Consider the following 26,029-nt stretch of genomic DNA (forward strand, 5'->3'; position numbering starts at 1 on the left):
AAGAATTAGTAGGTTATTACTGTATGTCTTTGTCAATGGTTTCCATTGCTAAGAATGCTTAGCTGGCATATGCTACCTGTGCCATCCATTTAAATTCTTTTCTCCCTAAATAAGGAACATCCCCAGAAGAATAGTTAAAGTGTGGCTGACTTTCCTCCCTTTCCTATTGGCTTTCTTTGTGACTGTCTCTTAAAAATGCAGGAGATTCTTTTTTTTTTTCACTTTCTAGCCACTCAGTTTAGGACTGCAGCACAATCCTCTTGTCTAGCATTGCTTGGTTCTGCTACTTCTCTGCTGTCTTTTCCCCCTGATTTCTAATTAGACCTAATGTATTTGGTTTCTCTTTTATTCCTTGTGTATTCTTTTCATGAATAGGTAGTGTCTTATACCTTAATTATGCTGGGTGCTTCATTTCTTTGTAGCCTGATTATTATCTTTACCGTTTTTTACCTTCATTAATAAAGTGTTTCAGGACCTAGTTCCTATAAAATACTTTATCTACTGGAAAAATCATTAACATTAGTCCATGCTTGTCTGTTACTTTTAAGATGTTAATCCATGCCTCCCTGCTGTAGGAACAAAAGTAAATTTAAGTGATGGAAACGCGTGTAGAGATAACTTAAACTACAGCTACTGTTGCATACAACATGATTGGTTCTGGCTATTGAAAAAGCAGTAGAGTTGCTACCTGTCTGAGATGAACTTTGATATTCACCTGTGGCAAGTACTTAAATGTACTTAATACATTATGATATTAACACTAGCAAATGGCTTTGTTTAATATAATGAAAATATAATGAAAAGTTTATTTTCTAAAAACCTTATTCATCAGAAAATCAGTGATAGAAGCTACTCTGCTTTTTAGACATTTTCTTCAAATCCAGCATGCAACCTTTTCTATTACTGGTATATAATGGACAAGGGAATATGACCTTTGACCATATCTGGTCTGCCTCTTCAGATGATTCCAGTTTTGTAAACAAGTTAAGCCAGTATTTAACACTTCTGTACAGAGATATCAGTTACATTTCAACATTATATTATATAATAAGATATAATAATAGAATTGTTATAGAATTAGTAGACTAAGGAAGAGATTAATTCAAAACTAAATTCAGAATTAAGAACTAAATTGAGGCATCCTCCTGGTCTAAAAGGGAAAGAGGCCACTCATCATAACTAGACTTAATGTTATCACACAGGTTGAATAAAGCCATGATATTATATTAAAAATGCTCTTGGTAGCAAAATTTTGTGCTCTGCTGTTGTATTTCATTGTAGTTGCTTCTGTGAATGATACAGTGAAAATTTTTGCTTGAAAGTGGTATTTTTTTTCCTATGAATAATACAATCTACTTTTATAACTGGTTATGGAAATGGATGGCATTGTGATTGTAATTTAAGTCCACTGTAATTTTATCAAGCACAAAATGTAAACTTGTGTTCTGGTGCATCTCAGATAATTAATTTTTGGACACTTAGTTTCCCCTGTAATTCAGTTAATATCAAAGAGACTTTTCAGGACTGTTACAAACCTTATATGTTTCTCAAATGTACCCATATTTGTCCTCTGTCCTGTAATGTTTCTCTTGAAATCCAAGAGCTTAGGAATGGTTACATGGAACCCAGCAGAGGTGTTATTCCTGGGTCTGTCCTGTTATTAAGGATTTCTAGAAGGTATATTTCATTTTCCAGTCACTATAATATTGTAGGATTTCCATGAAGTTGCCGATCTTGCTCTCCAATGACTGTCCAGACCCTTAGTTTTTCACTAAAATGGGCATAGAAAAGAAATTGTATTGCAAACCTTTGTTTCAAGATATAGCACAAGGGGAAGAAAAAGAATAATTAGACATTTTGTTCAGCATATTACATATAATCAGCAGTGCACAGGAAAAATTGGTTATAAAAATGTGCAGCGATGTCAATGCATAGAGGACTGTTATAGACCAAAATGACTGTGATGCCATTTTCATCAAAATAACTGTTCAGAAGAATACAGGCTATTAAGTTCTAAAACAGTTGAGAAACAATGCAGATAAAAACCATTTAGATGCTGCTGATAGGAATGTTTCTGTTTCCAGGAGCAGGCATTGTGAAGACAATGTCAGAAATAGGAAAAAGCAGGGAGGAATAGATGATGCCGCAATTTACTGCTTCATTTCCATCTTCATAGTCTACTGCTTTGATTCTCCTCAGAAAGTGCTCATTGTCTTCTCTTCCCTTCTTTATCTTTCTTAAAAGTGCTGGTACAGAAAATTTGCCCTGCTATGAAAATGGAGGGCACATAGTAGCCTACCAAAATAAAACTCAAAGATAAAAGTTTCCTAATGTGTCAGTAGATCTGTACAGTCCCTTGAGTCATATCTGGGTGGCAGACAATAAATAAGTTGATAGTTGTGTTCAGCTACTGAATACAAGTTACTTTTCCTCCTTTGAGTTCCTTTTGCAAAATTTTCAAGTCCTTCGCTTAAGTGCAAAGTGCTTTATAAAGAGTAATTGAAGGTCACCAGTGCTGTGAGGTGGGTAAAGTTGCTTATTTTTTTAGTTGAGAGGAACAGAGCAATATCCAAAAGTGTGGATGTTAGGCAGAGCACCTGACATTATTGAAAAATCACTACTGTATCCACTGTATCCAACTTGGAGTTTCTCTGCCAGCACCGTTTATCTGTGGAGATGTAGATGGACTTGCATTATATATGAGGAGCTGAGAGCAGTTACTAGCATTGTAGTTAATATGGCTCCAATATTTTCATAGTAGTTAAAATAATGTAAATAAATAATTTAAATCAAAGTTAAAAAGGGGGAAGAAAACACTGAATGCATGAAAGGATGTTCTTCTAACCCTTTAATATTTACTAGGCACATGTTATTTGTTGTAGCGTCCATATACAGCAAAAGTAGCATATACATATCAAGAGATAAAGTTCTGAAATAGATTTAGGCACTACTGTGTTTTGATTTAGACATTATTGGAAATTACATCAGGTGTATGAAGGTGAGGTAGTATCTTACTGTTCACAAAAACCCAGCAATTTATCTTGTAGTTTCACTTCCCAGCCCTTTTTTGTGTTTAGGTAATAGACTATTTTCATTTAATTTAATGTGCAAAGGAGATAAACCAATCCTGTTCACTAATTAATTACTTGCCTTTATCACCTTGAGTATTTTAACTGCAGGATCCAGTGATGGAATATAAAATGGCTAATTAGTTCAGTGAGGCAGTCTGTGCTGCTGGTTTAGTAATGAGGAGTTTGCTTTCTAGTTTTGATTTGCTTTAACTCATGGAATTCCATTGCAATGCTAGGTAGTACTTATGGTGTAGATCCTATGGGGTGTGGAGGGGAAGTGGGTAGGGAGTGCAACAATGTCCTTAGAGAAAGCTTTAGTAGTTTTATGTCTTTACTGACAGATGTGCATCCAGGTGGTAACAGCTGCCAGCACAGAGAAATTGCCTCTACTTCCTCCTTGAACTGGCTGTTGAATTTTTAGCAAAAGTCCTATTACCTCTCTCTTACAGTTTCAGCAGATTGGACCCATGTTTGAAATCCCTAGATGTCCTGTTTGTATTTACAGGGATTGCAGAGCAGTACTTAAAAGGAAATTTCCAAATTACATACCAGTTTTTACTTGTTAGTAGCTGGGGGAAAAAAACTTTGTTTCTAGCAGTAGTAACAACTTATATAATCTTGATATTATATAGTGAGAGTCAGCCTCTCTTTTACTAAGGAATTTACTCTATAGCAGCTCAGTGTAATGTGTGACTAAGTTGTAGAGCTTTCACAATGTAAATAAAGAACATATTCTTGCTTTCTGTGTTAAAAATAAATACTGATTATATGAAATTACTGCTTTGAGTAGCAAATGCTTTATAAGAAAAAAAAATCCCAAACAGAGACACCTAATTTCATGCAATTATCTCTGTATTTCTTCATGATGTTGGCTTTAGAGAACATTAGGGAGAAGGAAGAGAAAGCAAATAAACACACAGGTTTTCAGGGGAAAGAAGACAAATAGACTGTAGCTGATTTTGGTGGAGTTTTTTGTTTGGGGGGGCTGGTGTGCAGGGGTTTTGTTGTTGTTTTTTGGGGGCTTTGTTGTTTACTTGTTTGATTTGGTTTGGTTTTTTAATGTCCATGTAGAAAAAGTCATTCACTATAAATACTTAAAACTGATGTAATCTTCAATGCTGACTTCTTGTAGTTAATTTTGGTCATCAGATCTCTATATTTATATTTTCTTATTTCCCTAACTTATGTTGTTTATCTTAACATATGGAGTGAAACTCCATTGTGGATTTCTTATGGAAGGTTAAGAAGTAAAGGGTCTTTATAAACCCCTTATGATTATTATACTAGAACTCCTGTCTGTAGAAAATAGAAATTAATTATAATTATGAAAACTATAAGAAAATTAATGTCATAATTTATTGTTTTAAAGCAATGGGAGTTGCAGTTGCTGATGCCATTTTTTTCCAGATTCTGGCTATAAATTCTGTAATAAATCATGTTGACCGAAAGCATCTTCTGTGTTTTTCTCTTATGTCTAGATTGAAAAATAACATCCTTTTAAAGGAAGCTATCAGATATAATGAGGAACAGTGAAGAGTTTATTTTAAAATACTCAAAAATCTTAACCAAACCCTCAGAATAATAGTAAAAAAGCCACCAAAAGCTGAGGTACCCACAGCTTCCAGTGTAACCGTTTAAAAAATGCTTTTAAGCATGCAAAATACATAGAAAAAATTATCTGTAAAATTAAGCAACAAATCACTGAGGATATGAGTTAGATGTAAAATGACATTAGAAATACTAACAAGACAATATAACTTTGTGACATGCCTGAGGAATGAAATTATCACACCTAAAGGATTTTCTAAATAAGTGACAGAAAGAGCACATCATACACAGGACGATAGAAGGAGGCAAATTTGCTTATGTCAGAAGTAAATATATGAAGTGCTCACAAGACTTTATTAACAGAAATGATGAATGTAATACACAGTATTATAGCATAAAAAATGGGGGAGTTTTAGCTAAAAGTGGAAAAAGGTATTAATACTGTGAGACTCAAAACACGCAAACACGTAATTTGTTCTTTGTAGTGTTAATTTACATATATTCTGAACAGAGTGTCACAGTCTTTATGAACTTCCACGAATACCCATTGATTTTCATGGAAGTTGTAGTCAATTTTCAGTAGGGATGAAAAGCTTTTTCTCTAGTTGATTCTGAATGGAAAAGAAAACTCATATATTCTGTATACAAGACTGACAAAAATTATGCAAACTGAGTGTAGTCTTTGATTAAAAGCACCATACTGTGCATATTATTTATGATCTGCTTTCCCAAATAATCAGACTTATGCATGAGGAATAAACCTAAGGCAGTTCAGTATATAGATTTTGCTTAACCCAACTCAATATTTTTAAATGCTAGGTCATACTTCAGGTAGGGAGATGCCTGTGCTTTCAATTAACTGTAAATTTTCTTTGAGGTACAACCTCGTTGCTTTTTTCATTCCTTATGTGCATCAGTTGCAAAATCTAGACTATATTGAGTAACATGATAAAAAAACTAATTACTGAAGTATGGTTGGAACCTAAGTCATAAATTCTTGGAGTTCCATGGTGATACTTTTTACACACTTATTATAAAGTATATATAAACAATATAAACAATGACAATTTGATTTTGTTTTGCAGCTCACTTGCTTTAACCAATATAGCAGTATATAACGATACCACATGCTAACATCAAGCTTTGTAACACAGTGTATACTGAGCTGTTTTATGCACTTGTGCACATCTTCACCTGGTGCCTGTTAGTTCAGATTTGTTTTTTAGTGGTCCATCTTCTCAAACCACACGAATAACTTTGTTTATATCACTCAAGCTCTAGAGTTATTAATGTTCTTAGTGGCAGAAAAGCTGCATGAGTCAAATACGTTAAAATTCTTAAGTTATGATATTTAGGATCATACCTAGGCTCTGTCTACGTACTGAATGACATAGCCCAGTATCAATATGGATGAGCTAATTAAAGTGGGTGTATGAGCTTCAGCATTCTTAAATGTGGCTCAAGACTTTTAGTTTGGGTTAAATGTAGTTCAGTCCTTTGTCATTACCATGGGTAATGTTGGAAGCTGTTTGCCACTGGTTCAGACCTTTCTGCATTAGCTGTAGAAACAAATTCCATAAAAAGAAAATTCTGTAGCTAGAGGAACAAATTTCATGCACATCATCATGAGCAGAATTCTATGTTAGTTTCTACCAAGAGCAATGTATTTTGCATGCACCAAATTCATCCTTCAAAAACCAATGAATGTGCATTAAGTGCTCAGGGGATTCACTTCAGAACTATGTTACACGTCCAATTCAAAACATCAAAGTTAATGTAGTTTCTCTGGAATATTCATGTAAGCCATTTGTGAGCATATTAGCTATTGAGGTAAGCAGAACCACAGTAAATTTAGTTTAAAAATATTGCCCATGATGTTTGTAATGGTATGGAATTAATCATTTTGCATGACATATCTCTCCCTTTTTTTTGCATTACAATGGGAATAATAATTATTTTATTATGTTGTATTTTAATAAACTGCGAAACACTGAAATTTAATATACATATAGTATGTCTGTAGTATATTATTAGAGAAGTAGAGAAGTCACAGTAGGTCTTTTGTCAGGTATTACTACATGTCTTATGATCTAGAAAAATAAATAAATTTGAGGTGAAGGGAGGGAGTTGACTTTCTGAGCTTCTCATCCATCACTGAGCCAAAATACCTCTTCTATGCTGAGCAGCTTTTAACTTTTGATTGAAACTCTTAACAGGCAGAGGGAAGATGGAGCTGCTTCTCAGTTTTCTCACTGAAACACTTCATGAACACATTTCAGGATGCTTCTTCAAATTCTGTTTAGTTTTACATAGGATCCAATTCATTAATCTGGGATTTATTTTTGTGGAGGAATAAATTGAGGGCAGTTGTGGTGGATTAACTTTGCATAGCTGCCAGACACCCACACAGATGCTTTCTCACTCCCCATCCTCAACAGGACGGGGAAGTAAAATAAGACAGAAAAACTTGGAGATCAAGATAAAGGCAAGGAAATCACCTACCAATTACCATCATAGCAAAACAGACTGAACTTAGGTAACATGAATTTAATGTATTGCAAATTAAAATAGAGTTGGATGGTGAGAAATAAAAGACAAAAACTGAAATACTTTTTCCCCTTCTCTTCTTCTGAGGCATTCCTTCATTCTGAAAGTCTTCACTTCTCCCCTGAGGGGTGAGTGGGGAATGGAGGTTCTGAACTGTCCATAACTCTTGTTAGCTCTTGTCCTTCAGCCTCACATTCCTCCCCTGCTCAGCTGTGGCTCCTCTCTGTGGACTGCAGGAGATTCTGTGCTTAGGCACTTGGAGCATCTCCAGCATCTCTTCCCCTCACTTTTTCATAGGATTATTTCTGACTTGTTTTTCCCCCTTCCCTCACTTCTGTTTCCCCACAACTTCATGAAGTATTTCTTACTCTTTTGTAAATAAGCCACTGAGAGGCACGACCTTCTTGGCTTATGTCAGAAGTGGGGGCTCAGTCAGTTTAAAGGGCTTCCAAATACTTTCAGACCTGTAAAAATGTGGGTGTTTATTTTTTTTTTTCTAATTTAGAGACCTGGCTGCAAGGAACTGCTTGGTAGGTGAAAGCAACATCTTGAAAATAAGTGATTTTGGGATGTCCCGGCAAGAGGACGATGGCGTGTACTCATCATCAGGCCTAAAGCAGATTCCAATCAAGTGGACTGCTCCAGAAGCTCTGAACTATGGTAAGAACATAACTGGATTTCCTTGCAAAAAAAAAAAAATCCAAAGTACAGTAAAGAGCACCAGAGCCACAATATTTGAGTGTATATATATACAATTATTTTCACCCTGTTCAAATTAATGATGTTTAAAATAATTTTAATATTTCAGTCTGATTTATGTAAAAAATGCAGTTTTGCCACTGAAAAACAATCGGGCAGCAACATCAGAATTGCTATTATACAGCAAGAGCAGAGTGCTTTGGTTCTGTTGCTGACTCATTCTTGTAGACAGCCTCGTCAGTCATCTAAATTATGATCGTTAGCAAAATGAAAGGCAAGTTCTGCATATTTATGGCCCCTCATTGAAAACAGTAGAAAATGTTAATGTACTAGAACACTGTGTTAGATAATTCATTGCATTGGTGAAAAATACAGTCATTGTTTTATTTTGGGGGTTTTTTTTAACAACAGTTTTCATTTATGTGCATTTTTGTGTATCACTAGGTTGTTGTACTGGGGGTAAAAGTTCATTATTTATCACTGAGGGAAGTGGTCCACACTACATGGGTAATAGTTCCAGAACAGAAACAGAAGCTGCTGCTCTTAGCTTTTTTTGCTTATATGAAACTATAAAAATAAGTTTTTCTAGGTAAAGTGGGCTGTGGAGAAGCAGCACATTTAATATATTGTGCCATGTTTTGCAGAGTAAAATATTTTGCAGAGTAAAATATTTTTTAATTCTTCATTTGAAGTGTCTATAATATTTCTGCCATCTCTTAAATTTAGCCTTTTTTGGAAATCATGCATTGGAAATCATAAGTTTGTGAATTATGATTGATAGAAGAATGCTTCCTCTCATTAGCACTTTTGCAGCAGTTAATGACATAACACAGTAATGCAGATCTTCTCTTTAAAAGCTTGACAGTAAATTCAGTTTAATAATTGATCCTGTATTACCAATTATTCTAAGAGGTGTTAGTGTTGCCAACATTCACTGGTGAATGCTTTGCTCTTTTGGGTGTTTGATCCACTATAAAAGGTGTTTTGCGTTTTTATTTTTGTTATTTTGGAAATACATACAGTGTTTTTGATGTTATCCTTATATCCTTGATGTTTTTGATGATATCCTTATAATCATATGTGGTCCAGTTGGCTACCTTTAGGAGGAAACGGGCTCTTGTGATAACACCTTCACTTTGTACTGCTGAGTCTGATTTTTCTGCACAGTACTGGAGAAGAGGGGGTTGTTGATTAACGTGGGATTACTTTGTGTTTCCTAAAGCACATACATATTCCAGCAGCTATAAGTCATTTCTGTAATGTTTGGGAAATAAGCTCTCTCAAATATGTTAATATGTTCAGCAGTCAATATTCAACTTTCAGAATGTCATGAAAGATTTCTGTGTATTTTTGAAGGATAATTTTTTCCACTCCCTTGAAAGATATTAGTAAAACTTACTGGATTATGTTTTATTGTTTTCCATTCTAATAATAAGGTTGTAAGACTTGCATTGAATTGTGTAGATAAGATTGGAGGTTTTTAAGATAATCAAAATAAAATAAAACTAAATCTGCATATTTCAAAACTAGTTGGTAACCACTGGCTGGGTCAGTCCTAAATATTAAGATTCAGAGGTTGGAGGAAAATGAGAAATAGGGTCATTTGGCCATTACATGAACGCTAATGTGGTTAAGAAGCTACAAAAAAGTTCTTTTTTTGGTCTTTGCTGAAGTCACTGTATATGACAAATTAAGAGCAGTCACTAAAGTATGTTAATTTAAGAAAAAACACAAGTAGTGAAGGCTAGAAACCAGACTAGGGCAAGTTGTGTCAGAAGTCAGAAGCAAAATTCAGATGCCACTGGAGTTTTTGAGAAATGGAAGCTTTGGTTTTGTGGGTGCTGTTCAGACCCATTCTACACCATTATTGGGAAGAAAGGCAAACACTGTCACCCCAAATGTCTCCTCTTTCCTCCTTCTTCCCCCCACTTTATACACTGAGCCTGATGTCACATGGTCTGGAATATCCCTTTGGACTGTTTGGGGTCATCTGTCCTGGCTGTGTCCCCTCTCAAGGACCCCCAGCTTCCTCACCAGCATGGCAGTGTGAAAAGCAGGGAAAGCCTTGCCTCTGTGCAATCAAAGCAATAACAAAACTATCTCTGAATTATCAGCCCTGGGTTCAGCACAAATCCAGAACAGTGCCCTGTACCTGCCACTGTGAATAGAATTAACCCCACCAAAACCAGCACATATTTTGGATGATTATGGGATAATTTTGCTTCCTGATCTTTGAAAATTAAAATACATTTAATATGTATGTTTTCTCCCTACAATATTTTGAGTTGTGATGTTAATAGTAACGTAGGGAGGACTTGGGTTTTTTTTCTAAATGGATCTTTTTTTTCCCCTCAGATAATATAATAGCATGAAATATAATTAACTGTACAGAACTTGTACTTTCTGTAAAAAAAAAACCCAGCTAATTATCTGTCTTGTATTTGCTGAATGCTTTCAGTGAAAAGTGTTAAATTACTGGATGCCCCACTGTGGGAAATTGATACACAGACAAGAAAACTAATCTTACTCCAAAAAGCATAGTGAATATCCATAATTGCCAACTATGAGGCACACAAGCTAACACAGCACAGCTGTAAGTGATATTTAGTCTAAGAGTAAACTGAGATTTTTTACGTCAGAACAGTTGTCACTGTCATCAACTGTCACTATAATTTACATGTAGTTTCCTTTTTTTCCTAGTCAGAAGTGGCTTAGTTTGGCTTGTTTGATGGTTAGAGATAAACAAACAATACATTCACAAGTGTTGTTTTTAAGAATAAAGACATGTAAATACAAAGTAATAGTATGCAACAAAGAAGAACAGTCATGAAAAATGTTGAAAGTGAAGTTGAAAATGGATTTTTAAGATAACATTTTCACCGATTCTGCTGCAAAAGACTAGGAGTCTTAATTTTCTAATGTGCATCCATCAGGGACAATAAAAATATCTGCTCAAAAACGTCTCCCTGTAATAGAAAGCTATAATTCCACAGAGGGGCTTGGAATTTAGTTGTCTATCAATTATCTATTTTGCTATCTCTGAAGCATAGTTGGAGGTAATTGAACTAGCAGGCCTGATTTTTTTTTTTTCTTAAACTGATTGGGTGTGTCAGTTTTGCAGGATCCAGCCTTACTTTGATTTTCAGAGATCAGTTTCTCAAAGCATGAGAACCAGGCCTTCTTCACACTTAGAAACAGTGTTGGTGGTAGCTCCTCTCAGAATAAACACTGCCATGATAAAATGGAGAACTGGACAAGGTAAATTTAAAAGAATATTTGGAATTGAAAGCAGTTGTAAATTAGTAGGAAAACCCTGACTTTTTTTTTGGTCCTTTTATATTAAAAGAAAAATATTTTTGTGCATTAAGAAGGAAAGAAATTCTTAACTTGCCTGACAGACTGGAGTGGTCTGTGTATAACTAGAACTTAAGGTTAGCTTATGTTACTCCAGAGTATTTGCTTTAATATAATTTGTTCATTCTTTGAAATATTGGAGACTGTGAAATCTGTAGAATGTTTTACTAGTAGCTACAGCTTTGTTTTGCCTGAAGGTTGCCAGTGTAACACTTTTACCTTTACAGGGAATTTGGGCCGTAGTTATATCAAACACCAATTTCTCTGTATGTTAATTTGAAGGTTTGCTTTCCTTTTCTTAGGGAGATACACATCTGAGAGTGATGTATGGAGCTTTGGAATCCTTTTGTGGGAGACATTCAGTTTAGGAGTATGCCCATACCCTGGAATGACCAACCAACAAGCACGAGAGCAAGTTGAGAAAGGTAATTTCTAAGGAGTGGAAGAAATGCTGGATAAATTGTAAGGATTCCATGTAAAATAGCCAAGAAATAACATACAAGTTTTGTAGCAACTTCAGCAAAAACAAGATGAGGTTTCCTAAATTACTGAATCTAGCTCTTCGGGAGGAGTAGGGTGGTATATATAGGCCTTCTGAAAAAAAAGGAATACACTGACCAGTAACTTAAAGTTTGGAAGATTTACAGCATGCTGACTTTCATTGTTGCAGAACGAACAGGTGAGATGGAAAGGAGGGATTTACTGCTATGCAGAAGCCTGAACAGAATGAATTATTTAAGATTATGCTAATGCAGGTATAAATATTCTAAACTGCCAGAAAAAATCTCTATCATTCCATCTTCTTTATTAAATCATTTCACAGAAAGATTTAGCAATTATGGTGGAGAATGGTAAGCTAGTTGCATTGCAAGCTGAATTTCTCTTTTATAAAATAATCGAAACGTTAAAATAGCAAATAACTGTGAGTAGGAGTTCAGGAGTTTGATTTATTTTCATCGCATTTCAGAAGTGTTCCTTCCCTACGTAGTACTACTTTATAATTTATAAATATGTTCTAAGCTAGTAAAACTTCCAAATTATTTAAAACAAAACAAATGACAAGCAAAAAAACTCTGGTTTGCTGATTTACACATTGTCAGTTTGTTATAGTTTTAAAAGCACCGTAGGTGATAATAAAGTTTCTCCTTAAAGGCCAAATCAAGTCCTAGAGCCTAAGCCATATTTGTTTGAACTTACATGCATTCATCTAGTACCTAGAGCAGATGCATGCAGTACAAAAATAGCAAAAATATTTCATAGATTTACCTGTTTTATGATGGCACTATTCTTTAGAAGAGGAGAGACAGAGACCTGTGCAGTGAGTCTGGAGTCACAGAGTTGCATTTAGCTGTAGAGTCCACTGCACATGACTGTGCACTGCCTGTCATTTGCCTGTGTCTGTCTTGTACTGGCGAGCCCAGCACTAGACGAAGCACTCCAGATGTGGCCTCAGCCGGTACTAAAAAAAGGGGGCAGATGATCTGCCTCAACCTGCTGCAGTGCTCCTTCTAGTGCAGCCCAGTGTGCCTTTAGCATTCTTTGCTGGGAGAGCTCATGCTGGTGTCCAGCAGGAGCCCCAGGGCCTTTCCTGACAAACCGCTTCCCAGCGGGGCATTCCCCGCCCGTGCTGGTGCCTGGGGCTGTTCCCAGCTGCAGGACTCGGTTCTTCCCACGCTGAACGGCCTGAGGTTCCTGTCAGCCCCTTTCTCGAGCCTGTCGCGGTCCCCCGGACAGCGCCGCGGCCCTGTGGTGCAGCAGCCCCCTCACGGCCAGGCGCCACCGGCGAGGGGCCCCCTGCTGCTGTGCCACCATCGCCCGGGCGCCCCTGCCCCGCATCCACAGCCTCAGCCAAGGTGCGGCACAGGATGAATAGCCACTTACCTGTCACTTTTGAATGATTAGCTGCTAATTTACTTAACTGATTGTCCATTCTCCTGCGCATTGTCAAGTCAGAGAACTCCGGCTGATGGCAGCAGAGAGGTGTGGAAGCCACTGCCTATCAAAGCAAACCAGAAGAGAAAGAGATTTGAGATAAGATGGAAAGATAGAAAAGTTAAGAATACACGGAGGAAAAATTAATTACTAAAGTGCAAATGGGGAAGAACTTCCTTAAGGAGACAAAAAAGGGAAGAAATATGGGAATAAAAGTGGATACATATTCAAAAAGAGCAAATAAGTTTACTCACATCTTCATTTTTATAATCAGTTTCCTCACTGCAGGGAAGTGAGGAAATACAACTGAAAACCAGAAGGTAGCTACTTCCTAAGATACAGGAAAGAAATCTCTGCGAGTTGCTGGTATTAGGGATGAGCAGCAAACAGACAGTTCAGCATGCCCAACTTAAATGTCACTGGTACCCAAGCTTTAATTAGTTTCATAGTTATCTTTCATGTAGAGGATATGTATTTAAAATGTTCCTCATATTGCCTTGAAGGTCTTTATAAATGAAATGGTCTTGAACTTTGCTCTTTTCTTTTTAGATTTGTCAATATGCATCAGTTTTCAGTACTAAAAGTTTTCTCCACCTTTTGTGTCTACCAGGGTACCGAATGTCTGCACCACAAAAATGTCCAGAAGAAATATATAAAATAATGCAGAGATGCTGGGACTACAAGCCAGAAAACCGGCCAAAATTCAGTGAGATTCAGAAAGAGCTGTCTTCAATCAAAAAGAAAGTGACATAGTGATAAAGAAGTGCCAAACTCAGTGTCTGGGACTTTATTTTCCAGTGAAGTAATTGTTTCCCTCAAACACTATGCATTTATATAGCATTATTTGCAATACTCTTCTAGGATTACTTTGAAATTAACTGGTGTACCATCTTGAATGGTGTTTACACCTGCATTAAAGATATGTACCACAAAATGCTATATATACAGTCACAGTAGTACTGTAATTTAGGTTACATGTACATAGGAAAGCACATACTATAAATTTAAGGGACTGTGGCTTCTATCTGTTTTACAGCAAATAACTGCTAGTGACATTTTTCAGAGGTATTCTACTTTAAGCTGTGCTCTCACTCTGCTATCGCTGTCCTGTATGTCAGCATATTAGTGTGGGGATTATCATACATGTTGGCCTTAATACTGAAGACAGTTTTGACAAGTATTTAAACTACAACATTTTTTTAAAATTCTTTCTACATCTGATATATTTAGGTGATATTTGGTTGTAAGCATGAAGCTCAGTTAGATTCTAGATGCAAACATGCTTACTGAATTGAAAAATCCAGAATTTTTTTTGACGTTGAATTACTTGTACATTTATTACCATACAGTAGAAATACTTCTGACTTTTTATGTGATTAGGCATTTCACATTTTATGTGAAAAGGCATTAAAGAATGCCTTTTTTCTTCTTCAATGCCATCAGAATTCAGTAGCATGTTTCTTTTATGGTGACCTATGTTTATTTTAGAAAAAAAAATACTAATATAAAGTATATTTCTTAGCACATGCTAAGAAATACTGCCAACTATCTGCCTTCCAAAAAATATGTGAAAGTACTAGGCCAAGAAAAAGAGGTTTACTAATGATAGCAGCAGATGACAAATATCATTGATCTTAGAGGCACTAAAGAATATATTGCTAGATATGCTTTCAACCCTGATTTTTTCCCTTAAATTGGTAGAAATTCTCAGAATGCAACTGGAGCATGCAAAAGTTTATTCTGAACAAAATAACATTTTATGCATAGTGTCCAAAGGAAAATACTACTTCTGTATGGCATTAGGAAGTTGTTCAAACAAACAAAAGGAAAGAAGTATGTTTAAAGCCTCTGACAGGGAGCAGCAGAGTAGAAATACTAACCTTCTCTTTTTCTTACATTATTGCAATCAAATATCAAAAGACTGGGGATAAACAAGGTTTAACTGCACCAAGAATATAAACCTTGTGTTTGTATATATATACATATAAATATATATTAAAAATTAAAAAAGCCAGAAAGAATAAAAACCTTACTAGATAGGGGAGGGAGGAAGTGCACCATTTGTTACTTTGACTCTGGGTCCTCTTTGCAGCTGGAATTTTCTAGGGCTCTGAATAGAAATAGGAACAAGTTACTGTATCCCTGTCTGAGTTCCAGCATTAAGGTGCTTTAAATACTTCTAGGAATTTACTAAAATATCCAGATCAAGGGATACTAGTTGCTGCTAATGCAAGTAAGAAACAGGGATTGTAAGTAACACAGCATCTGGATTGTTAATTAGCCTTATATTTTAGTGTTACAGTGGGATTGAGATGTAGTGAATTCAGTGGCTACATTACATTTTTATTTCTTTTAGGGTGGCTTTTCTATTGTCCACATCATCTTTTGCTCTCTAAAGTATATTTACAGTAGTGCTGAGTGGTGGTTTAGGGCTATGTGTGATCAAAATATGTGTAGTCTAGAAGAATTTGTCTGTTACATAGGAGTTAGTGTCCAACTACAACAGTGAATGGTTGTGTGGGATCACATCACGTGCATTTGAGGTGGTACTGTCAGTATCCAGCTGTAAGGAATGGTAAGTGCTTCTTGCATTTTGTTAAGTAATTTTTTTCTTGGAGATAAGGAAGCAATTATATACACATACCCATTAAAGTGTAGTGCTTGGAAAACTTGGTGGCATAAATTAAAACTTAATTGTAAGTGTACTGGATCTATTTACTTAGTTCTGTACTTCAAGTAGCCCAGAGATATTTTTCAAGAGCAATAGGAAACATTCTTGTTAGCTTGTATGCTTCTAAGTAGTACACAGAGTCTGTGCCTTAATTTGCTAGTATGCTAATGCAAGTGCAAGTGTACTAAGATCTAAGAAATGTTTCACAGTCATTTGGGAAAATCCATCCAACTGCATTTTGTTACATATGCATTCCTGAAGACTGCAAGGAAGGATAACAGTGTCAGCATTCGTAGCTTTTCTGGAGAGTTAATATTCTTTTGTTAGAGGGATGGGCTGTTTCTTTGCCATGTGCCCTCTTGACAGCAAGAAATACTGCTTTATTCAGATAAAATAAAATACTGTTGTATTTGTCATAAATTAACCAGTCACCATCCTGACTCTCACAGAAGGATAAAAACAGTACTAACATTTTATTCTGGAATAGTAAACTTCCATACATGTATATCTCATTTCTGTTTAAATTCGAAATCTTTTTAAAACAGGGGATTACTACAGCATTAGGAAAATTTATTACTATTATTGAAGTAGGCACCAGTTCAGTTGAAAACTAGTAACAGTTTGGGAGAATACCAGAATGGCTTTATAAGTATAGAATAATTTTCAACACAGGTACATGTCTTTTCAATTATTTAAACTTTTTATATCATTAATTCAACAGTTTGTGGCAGAATTTGTTCATCATGTCTGACTTGTAATTGTTAAAACTGTTCAATTTAGGAAGTGGAATCCATACCTATAGATACTGCAGGCTTCTCACAGGAGCATTCACAACCAAGCCTGCCATGCCATGCAATTTAAAAGAAAGACCTGGCACTAAAGAAGCAAAGCTGCAATATCTTTTCTCTGTGGCCTTTTGATGACTTATCTTGTCAGGTTAATCGTACCAGGTTAGCCAGGTCGTTTGGCTTGTGAACTGTGTTTATCATAGAGAACTTAAAAAGAAGTTAAGCTTCAGTCTCTTTTGCAAGCATGGAATTCAGATTAGATTGTTACACTGGCATTGTCACAACCAGTGGGACCCTGAGAGAATCCTGAATTATTTTACATTGTTAAACGTAGGAAACTCTAAATACTGTTATCTTCAGTTTGTAATGTGAGAGGGAATTCAACAGGTTATCTCTTATTTTCATGTTTTTCCTAGGAATTGCATTCATTATTTTAAGAAAATTTCTTTGATGGCAAAAAGTGCATCCTTAGTTTGTTTTTAGTAGAAAATGAGCGCTTGTTAGCTTCCAAGTCCAGTCCTCAGTGGTTTTCTAAGCTTCCTTATTTTATGAAAAGTGAAATAGTGAAAACCATCTTGTCTGGAAACAAGACATGGCAAGTACATGGGCAAGTACATGGCAAGTACAGGGCAAGTCCAGTATTCCTGAAGTTCCAGACAACCTTTCTTCAGCAAAGAGTGGTGATGTAGAGTTAGCATCCCATGGAGGCATTATCTTTGAAATGTGCATTTTCATTAGTTTCTGTGAAAACCAATGAACTAGCTTTTAGTTTATCAACTACAGTTATATTGCATTTCTTCTTAACAAAAATATTTCCTTTTGCAGAGTTGCCTCTTTTGCCTCAGAGTTGCCAAAAAAAAACTTTTTTGGACATTGTTATTGGTCAGTGCATCACCAGAAGGCCATCAGTGAGAACTGCAGCTGGTAAAGCCCATTCTCACTGACAGGAAAGAGAAAACTGGTTAAGGAAATACTAGGGTATTCATACTCAAGTATTTTTTCATTAATGTTTTTGACCACCTGTTATGCTTACTTAAATCCTACAAGCACATCATTAAAATTGAATATGAAGTTACCTATTTGTTATCTCTTTATAACTATTTTGTTACCCTTTTTGCACCTGATGTAAAGGTAATAAAGAAAACAAAAAAGAAGAAAAATCCTCCACATTTTTCTGAGGTAACAGTGTAACCAAGTCTCAGAAGTATTTACAAATGTCTCCCCTCCAGTTTTCTCAGATGTGCTGCTGCACAAATATTAACAACAGTGATTAAATACTAGCCCTGTTTCCAGTGTTCTTGCTGTCATATCCTCTAAATGTCAGTGCTACTCACAGACTTGAGGGAGTGCAATATTTGAAGACCTAAGCTAGTGTGTAAATAGTGTCATCAAACATGGTATTCAGCAGTTCTGAGAATAATTGATTGTCACAAATAATAATTCATTATAAAGATTAAATAAAGAGAAAGAAGCTGAGAGTCCTCTTTCTGTAACAGCTGTCCTATTTTTAGGCACTAGAAACATTAGTTTGTGCCAGTACACTTGGATTTGTAACATTTTTACGGCTAAGCATAAAATAGTTTGCTATTAAAGGAAGAGTTTGACAGTTAATTTTTTCTTCTTCTAAAGCAAAAATTACTTCAGATATTGTTGGAAGCTTTCTTTCTGGACAACTCAGGGAAGAACAGCCCTGCTACCAATGAAGTTATGCATTTTTTTTCTTCTTAGGATGGTTTTCATGCCGTCCTTCACTTCACAGTAGTACAGGACCTCAGTTAGTAATTAAAAGGTGCATGGCAAGTACAGGGCAAGTCCAGTATTCCTGAAGTTCCAGACAACCATTAGTTTTTAAGACATCTGGTCAATTTGAAATACCAGCTCTATTAAAAATGGTTTTTTTCAGTTCCCTTCTGCAGATTTACTGAAAAACAAAACACATCAAAAAAAGCAGTGCTTAACAACGAGCAACAACTTACTAAGAAAGTGAATCAACCTCAGGAGCCTATCAAGGTTTTCTAAGAGTAACTATTCCCTGGGTAGCTTCCCATTAGAAACAAATAAAGTTTAAAGGTAGAAAGCTCCAAATTTCAGTGGAAGAATCCACATGTCACATTATGAACAGTCAAGTATTACTACCATTTCTTTCCTCAAAGTGGTACTGAATTGTGATTTCCAACTCCTATACACATTGCAGAATTGCCTATTAGTGTGGTTTAGTACCCAACTTTACTTTGCTGAGACCTGAAATTTCAAAGAAGGGAAGATTCTCTCATAGAAAATTCCAGCAAGATCTGCCTGGTAGCTCCAGCATTTTTACATATTTTCACATCCAGTTATCAGAGTCATTGTTCATTATAGTAAGTACCACATAGAACAGGGCTGGAAGCCCCTGACTTTAAACTTTCAAAATTTTGACCTTAGAATCCACCTTGATTTTGCTTCTCTGTCACATGAGGAAAAGAAATTTCTGTTTTTCAGCCTTAGCACTACTCTATAAAACAGAAAGGTTCAGAGATGTATTTACTGTTCTCTCCCAAGGAATGCTACCTCCACCAACAACCCTAAGTTACTACTACGTCCACTTCTCTTTGATGTAAAATTTCAGCTGGAATATATGTCCAGCTATAGAGCTTGGGTGTTAACTCAGACTTGTTTCATTTTCAGGCAGTTGTATATTATTGGCTATTTCAGAGCACCATTTTCTCAGGCATCATCTAGGCAGGACTTAAATTAGAATTTTTAGATGGTTTATTTGGGGGCAGCGGTGTGAGCTACACAGCTAATTAGTTCACTAGCTACATTGTTGTTTTGCAGGTGTTTGAGATTGTAGCTATGGAAGTGTAGTTCATTTAGAGATCTCAGATCCATATGCCTTGTCCAAACAAAAAAACTGTTAGGCATACTTAGAAAAAATGGATAAATAAAACCCTTAAATCTAGTTGACTGAGGTCAAAAATTGAAAACATAAAAGAGCCATGAACTAGATTCTTTATTCCTCTGTCTCAGAGTGTGGAATGCCTTGTAAATGCAACTTAATTGATTTATTGTTTATAGATAGATACAGCCTCTGAACCAGTATGGTAACCTAGGATTCACACTGAGCAGAGAACACTTGGAAAAAAATCTTGAATTGCTACTATTTGGCTCTGTCATCTAGTTTTAGAAACACAAATGTTTATTGATAAGTTTTGTGAATACAGGAAGTGAGCCAGCCATTGAAACTCTTCATCAATAAATTAGACTTTTTAAAACAAAAATCAGATCAGTGATTCCCTTTGCATTACAGATGTTGAAAGTATGAGCCAGAACTTCCCATTACTAAAAAAAAAGATGCACTGTATTCTTTTCAATCAGCTCAGTCTTTCTCAACATATGAAGAATTCCATTGTTGTTACATAGAAGTAATAATGCAAAATTCTTGGGTAACTGATATGTAAACAATTGACTGTAAGCTGTTGCCTCAATTCTCAAAGAATCTTTCTGCTCTGTAAAGGGGATTGCAGTAATCTTACACTTCCTTCTGAGCTCTGCTGTAATAATCTGTACTGTTGCATCTCTCAAATATTTCCTAATTCTGAAGGCTCCATGTACCACAGATGGCACCCTTTCACTTATCAAATGAAGTTATTCTGGTGACAGCAAAGTCCAAATACATTCCTGCTTTTGTTTAATTCAGAAGTACTGTGGTAATGTTATACTTTAAAACCTAGGGCAATGTGTTTGTATAAAAATGGAAGTAACCATGAATCAAGGTGTGAAGCATATTGTTCAAATCACATTTTTAATGAAATTGCAGACCCTAGCTCTGTCACAAATTGTCCACATCACAAATTACATCAGAGGAACAACATTGGTTACTGTCTGGTTTACAGTACAGAACATCCTGCTCCACACAGGGAGAATTAAAAAGCTAAATATGTTCCTTGACATTTTGCTGTCAGGCCAGATTGGAACAGTATCTTCAAAATCAACAGCAATTACTTAATTCCACCTAAGCCTTATTGTGAACTTCCTTCTTCTTAAAAGACCTTTTCAGACGGTGTTAATTTTCATAATTTTGCTTTCAGGAGTTTGAATTCACTATGTCATACAACATTTACTTACAGAAATAATTATACACCCCCACCACTATGAAGTGCTGAGACCTGCAATTCCAGAAGATAAGCATTATTGTTGTGTTCAGGGAACTGATCTTTGAAATGTCTCAATCAATTGAAACGTCTTTTTACGTCTGTTTCCAGTGTTAATTGTACCATTACTTGTAAATCACAAGTTAATTTGTTTTTCCACCAAGCTTCCCACTTAATTTTTACTAAAATGCTGAAAACATGTAATAAGAAAAAAAATCCATGATACAGGTTCATACACAGGACACAAAAGGCAGGCAGACTCCTACAGAGAAATACTGAGGAGTGAAAGCCAGCATTAAGCACCTGCCTTGTACATTCTGTTAAAGGACTTCCAGTGATAAAATTTGGGCTGGGGTTGCAGGACTGCTGATTTTAAAATTGCATGTGTTGCTTTTCCTTTGTGTAACTGTTGGCAGCTGGAGATGGAACAGGGGTGTTAGGGAAGGAGGGAAATTCACGTCACTGGCCTGCCATCACAAGTCAGACTTTTGTCACTAATAGCCTTGAGTGGGCACAGATGCCATTTGCAGATGTCTTTAAGTATCCAGTTCTCAATTTTGTGCCAAAATACACACCAGCAATACCAGGTAAAGCACCTTTTATGCTCTTTGTTGTTTAAAAGTGATATATTTGTGAAACAGATCGATAATACATAACACTGGAAATTGGTCCTTCTTCCCTAAAGTACATGTAAAATAAAATAAAATTTAAAAAAGACCCAAACAACTTTTGTGAGTTTATCTGGCTTTTAATCAAGTCTGAAAATTATAACTATGTTATACAGTTGCCAGTTTTCAGTCCTTTATAATTTTAAATAGATCTGCATTTTAACTTTATTTATTTGCCAATTTTTTATATACTTCAAGTTACACTTTACAATTCAAGCTAACTGTTTCTTTTCCTAGGCTGTTATGTAAGAGATTTTCAGTACTCTTGTAAACTGCAGACCTTTTTTGAATAGTCCTTTTTCTTCTCCTTTGGATCACTTACCACTAATGAGTCTGCAGTCCCCATTTTACTGTACTCTTCCAATAAATGTAAAATACTTGTATCAAGTGGTCTCATTTTATTTGGTATTTACAAGTTGTGTTTCTTCATTTGCTTCTGTAATCAAGTGGAAGACCAACTTTAGTAACATTGCCTTTGGGAATAGACACAATTCAAAATACCCTATTTCACACAGCAGGGGGAGACCAAATTTGATTTGATTTTTTTTAATTTCTGGAGATTATCTCTGTATGAGCCTCTCTCACAGTTTTGCATTACTTTTGTTTACCTTTTGCATATCAGAAGAAATTGAAGCAAGGGGTAACCTAGAGGACAGAAAGGAAAGGAGATGTTGAAATGAGCTGAGAACTTTGTTATGAGAACATTATTATGCCTTAAAAAATAAATGTTTTTAGATCCTGTGGGTAACAGAAAGTATGAATACCCCTATATGAAGACCTTCTTCCACTGCCCAGTGCTCCTTGCAGGTGCAACTTGTGTGAAGATCCAAAACCATATAGAAAGATGTGATTTTGGGTACCTGCAGCTTACACAGTGTTGTTAAGCACTCTGCACACTGGCACAGCACTGTGATTTGAAAGACTCAGTGCCTGACTGTGAAGGAGTTTATAGCACATAAGGCAGTTTACAGCTCTGGTTCTTAAGTGGGACTGAGGTACCTGGGGTTTGTGTCGATTATTTTCTGATAGAATAGAGTTGTTCCCTTTTACAAAGCCTTTGAGGTGTTTTTCCCCACCATTTCCCAGTAATCATGAATGGATTAAGTGTAAGTCCAAAGCTTGTCCACTGAATTTCCCCAGTGTGTGTTGGAACAGAAGACAGCACAGCGATTGCATGGGACAGCACATGGGATTGCACACAGGTCTGGTACAATTCTGCTGAGACTAATTTATTAGGATTATTTTAGAAAAAGCTACTGCAGCTAAATCCGTTCTGCTCAGTAATGCCTGGCCTCCAAATAATAGAAATATGTTGTTTGAAAACCTGTGACTACCAAACTGAGCAGCACAGGATGATCAGATTTTCTCATTTGAAGTGTCACTGCAGTGAAGTAGAAATGAGGCTAAAGAAAGGAGCCTTGAAGGAGATCAGGGCCATTGAACAATCCTACAGTTTCTCCAGTTTAGAAGTACAGTTAAAAGACTTGCTGTTGAAAAGATTTAGTTGATTAAGACTTCTCACCAGATCCCAAAGGACCCTGGTGCACAAGGACCACTTTAAATGGCAGATCATAACATTTCCCTATTCTTGAGATGCCAAATTTAGCCATGTAGGCACATCTTATCCTAACAAACCTCATGGCCTCCAGTGAGAAAGTGCTCCAAGGCAGATACTCCCAGGTGACCATTGCACCTTATTTTGTATTTCAGCTGAAGTTCTTCACTTGGGGCTCTTTATGTCTTGCTGACTTGTGAGCCCTAATATTGCTGGTACTGTACAGCTGGCAAAACTCCTCACAGAAGACATTTGGGCACAGAAGTTTTGATCCTGGATAGCAATGCTGTTTTGGGGTTCTTTTTCTAGACAGCCAGCATTTGCATGTCAAAGCTGGATCAGTTATTTTTCTCCCTTTTAGATCCAAATATTGTGCATGCAAAGATGTTTTGATACTTGGATGCAAATCCTCTCTTGATGTTTGGCAGTTTTTGTGGAATGAGGGAGAGATTAATCTTGCTCAGAGACACAGAAGAGGTTCACATCTGAAGACTCCAAGCAGAAGAATGTGCCTGCCTTCAGCCGGGCGATGTGGGCAATTTGTGGAAAAGCAGGGAGGGAGAGAGTTGTTTTGGGATGTGGGTTTTTTTTCTTTTTCAGCATATTCAGTTTAGAGGCACACTAGGTCTGCTGACTTCCATAAATGTTCTCCTAGATCCCTATGTTTCCACCAGCTCCACACTCTGGAAGCTTAACTTAGCCAAGGACCATAGAGAGATCAAAAGCCAAGTATTGCCATATTTAAGATTTTTGGTAAATCTACCCCCTAAAAATAGGTCTGAGGAAATCTGCAATAAGATGCACTTACTCAGTGTGGAGCTTGAGGGTCATACAGATCACTGAGTATGAACTGTCACCAGGTCCAGAATTTTCTGATAAGCTTCTGATATGAAAACTGTTTAAAGGATTGTCTCCATCACACACTGCAGCTACTGTTCAGTCCTCCTTGAACTCCTGTTCCAGCCATTAAAAAATGCAAAAATACCATAACCTCACTGATATGGTCTAGATTACAACTTTACACCTCAAGGGACATGATACAGATAAATCAGAAAATACCCAAGTCAATGACACATGCACACACCACTGACACTACAACACACAGAGGTCTTTGATGTAATTTGATCAGTATTCATCTCCTCCTCCATCACCCTCCATTTCTTGCAGGTCTGATACATTAAAGGCACTAAAGGCTGCTAAACTGTGTGCAGAAATGCATCAGGACTAAAGAAATAGCTCTGTCTTGAGAATACAGAATAATGAGACACTTTGCTCTATTTTTCTAATAACTAAGCTCCCATAGCTTTCAATGACCTAATCTGCTGCAAAAGAACTTGGGGGAGAGAAAAATCAAGCGACTAACTAGCTTAGAATCTTCAAAAGAATTCTCAAAGGAACAGGCTGGCATTTGACCACGCTGTAATGGGAAGAAGCATTTATTTTCAAGAGACATTTCCAACTCATGACGGATTAATTCTCTGTCAGCTGAAAGAAAAATGAGATTGCATTAGAAACACCTGGAGTATATTGAAATATTTTTATACTTTCTTAAAAGCTTGCAGTGGCAAGTGCAATTCGCTAAAGAGAAAGTACAGAGAAGGGTTAGTAGGATAATCCAGTTGCTAAAATTTAGTCTGCAGTCTGTAGTTGTGAAAGTCCATGCTGTTAACATTAAGACATGGAAGTCACAGCCCCTATAAAGTCAGAAAAACACATACTAAGCCCTTACCCCCAAGAGTCATAAAGACCTTCACTCAAGTAAACCTACAGCCCTGTGTATTCAAAAATCCTTTCCACTACTCTGTTGCCCTGTGTCTGAAATGAAAATAATGCAGTGACCTAGATCTAGCTAAATATAATAGAGAACCTTGAAATATGATGGAGATAGACAGCACTATTTCACTCACAGCTATGGACCCAGAGGGTCAGGTGTAAAATCTGAGCCTGAACAGGGGTCATTTTTGTGCAATGCATCTGATTCACAGAGAGATACCTTGACTTTCTGTTTTTCCCACTTTCCCCAATACTTGCGGTGGACCAGGGGCTTTGTCAAGCTCTGTAAACCTTAGGATAAAATGCCTTTTTTGTTTGTTTGTTTTTTGGGGTTCTTTTTTTGTTTGTTTTGGTGGATTGGTTTTGGTTTTTGTTTGTTTGTTTGTTTAAATACAGCAAGAATATTTAATCAGGAGAACTATGGAAAAAACCCTTCCAAGTCCTTGTGCACTCCCAGCCTGATCACTGCTGGGGTGGAATGAGAGGCAGGAAAGCCCTTGCCTCAGTGCAAGCCCTCTCAGCAATAACTGAAACATCCTTGTGTTAACAACAGTGTTTTCACCACAAATAAATACCACAGCTACTGTGAAGAGAATTATCTCTATCCAGGCCAAACCAGCACAAGAGAGCACACAGAAAAATTTTAGGTCTGAGGGGATGTGCATGCATCTCCTCAGGGTGCAGCTCACAGCAGCAGTCACATTTCACAATCTGACCCCACAAGTCTGAAATTGTCTCTTTTGAAAGAGCTGCAGATGTGCTGGTTTAAAGAAGCAGGTGGTCAGGGCTGTTCCTAGGGCAGGGGTGGAGGGACAAAATAAAATAAGCAATGTAAGCACCCTGTAGGTGTTTACATCAGTCCCTGGAGTACCCCATGAAGTCTGTGTGTACAACAGGGAGGAGTAGAGAGTAAAGCCCTTGTCCAGCACTTGTGACCATAGCTTTTAGGGGTGCAGAGAAAGGCCTTGGAGCAAACTAAATTCCCTCCCTGCAGACCCAGTTCTGGCTCTGGCCACTGAACTGGGGAAATGTCCATTTTGAGGCTCACAGATGTACTTAATCCAGAAATGTGTGGGAGACACTTGGCTAAGCATGGAGGTGGCACCAGATCTTCCCCCCAAGGGGTTCAATCTGCCCCTTCAAAACTGGTGTGTATGCCAACAGCTGTCTTGGACCCTGGCAGCTCCCACATCCTGCATTCTTCCACAGCCTGTCTCCTGTGAGCTGAAAATACCACCTAAAGCAGTTCCTGAAAGCCAGAGACTATAGATTACTTTGAAAAGCATAAACAAC

General features: G+C 36.7%; 1 protein-coding gene across 7 annotated transcripts in view; it reads left to right on the forward strand.

Moving 5' to 3' along the window:
* Positions 1–21,791, forward strand: part of FER (FER tyrosine kinase) — a 159,179-nt gene extending 137,388 nt beyond the window's left edge. For 5 of the 7 annotated variants that reach the window (XM_039733403.1, XM_039733399.1, XM_039733401.1 and 2 more), the window contains 3 exons: positions 7,672–7,826; positions 11,522–11,644; positions 13,762–13,904. In XM_039733403.1, the coding sequence (XP_039589337.1) occupies positions 7,672–7,826; positions 11,522–11,644; positions 13,762–13,904 (421 nt within the window). Of the gene's footprint in view, positions 1–7,671; positions 7,827–11,521; positions 11,645–13,761 lie in introns of all 7 variants that reach the window. The other 2 variants (XM_039733404.1, XM_039733405.1) reach the window with 1 other exon arrangement.
* The last annotated feature ends 4,238 nt before the right edge of the window (positions 21,792–26,029 follow it).

The sequence above is a fragment of the Passer montanus genome, unplaced genomic scaffold (genome assembly GCF_014805655.1).
Source record: "Passer montanus isolate IOZ18808 unplaced genomic scaffold, ASM1480565v1 scaffold87, whole genome shotgun sequence".
Lineage (NCBI taxonomy): Eukaryota > Metazoa > Chordata > Aves > Passeriformes > Passeridae > Passer > Passer montanus.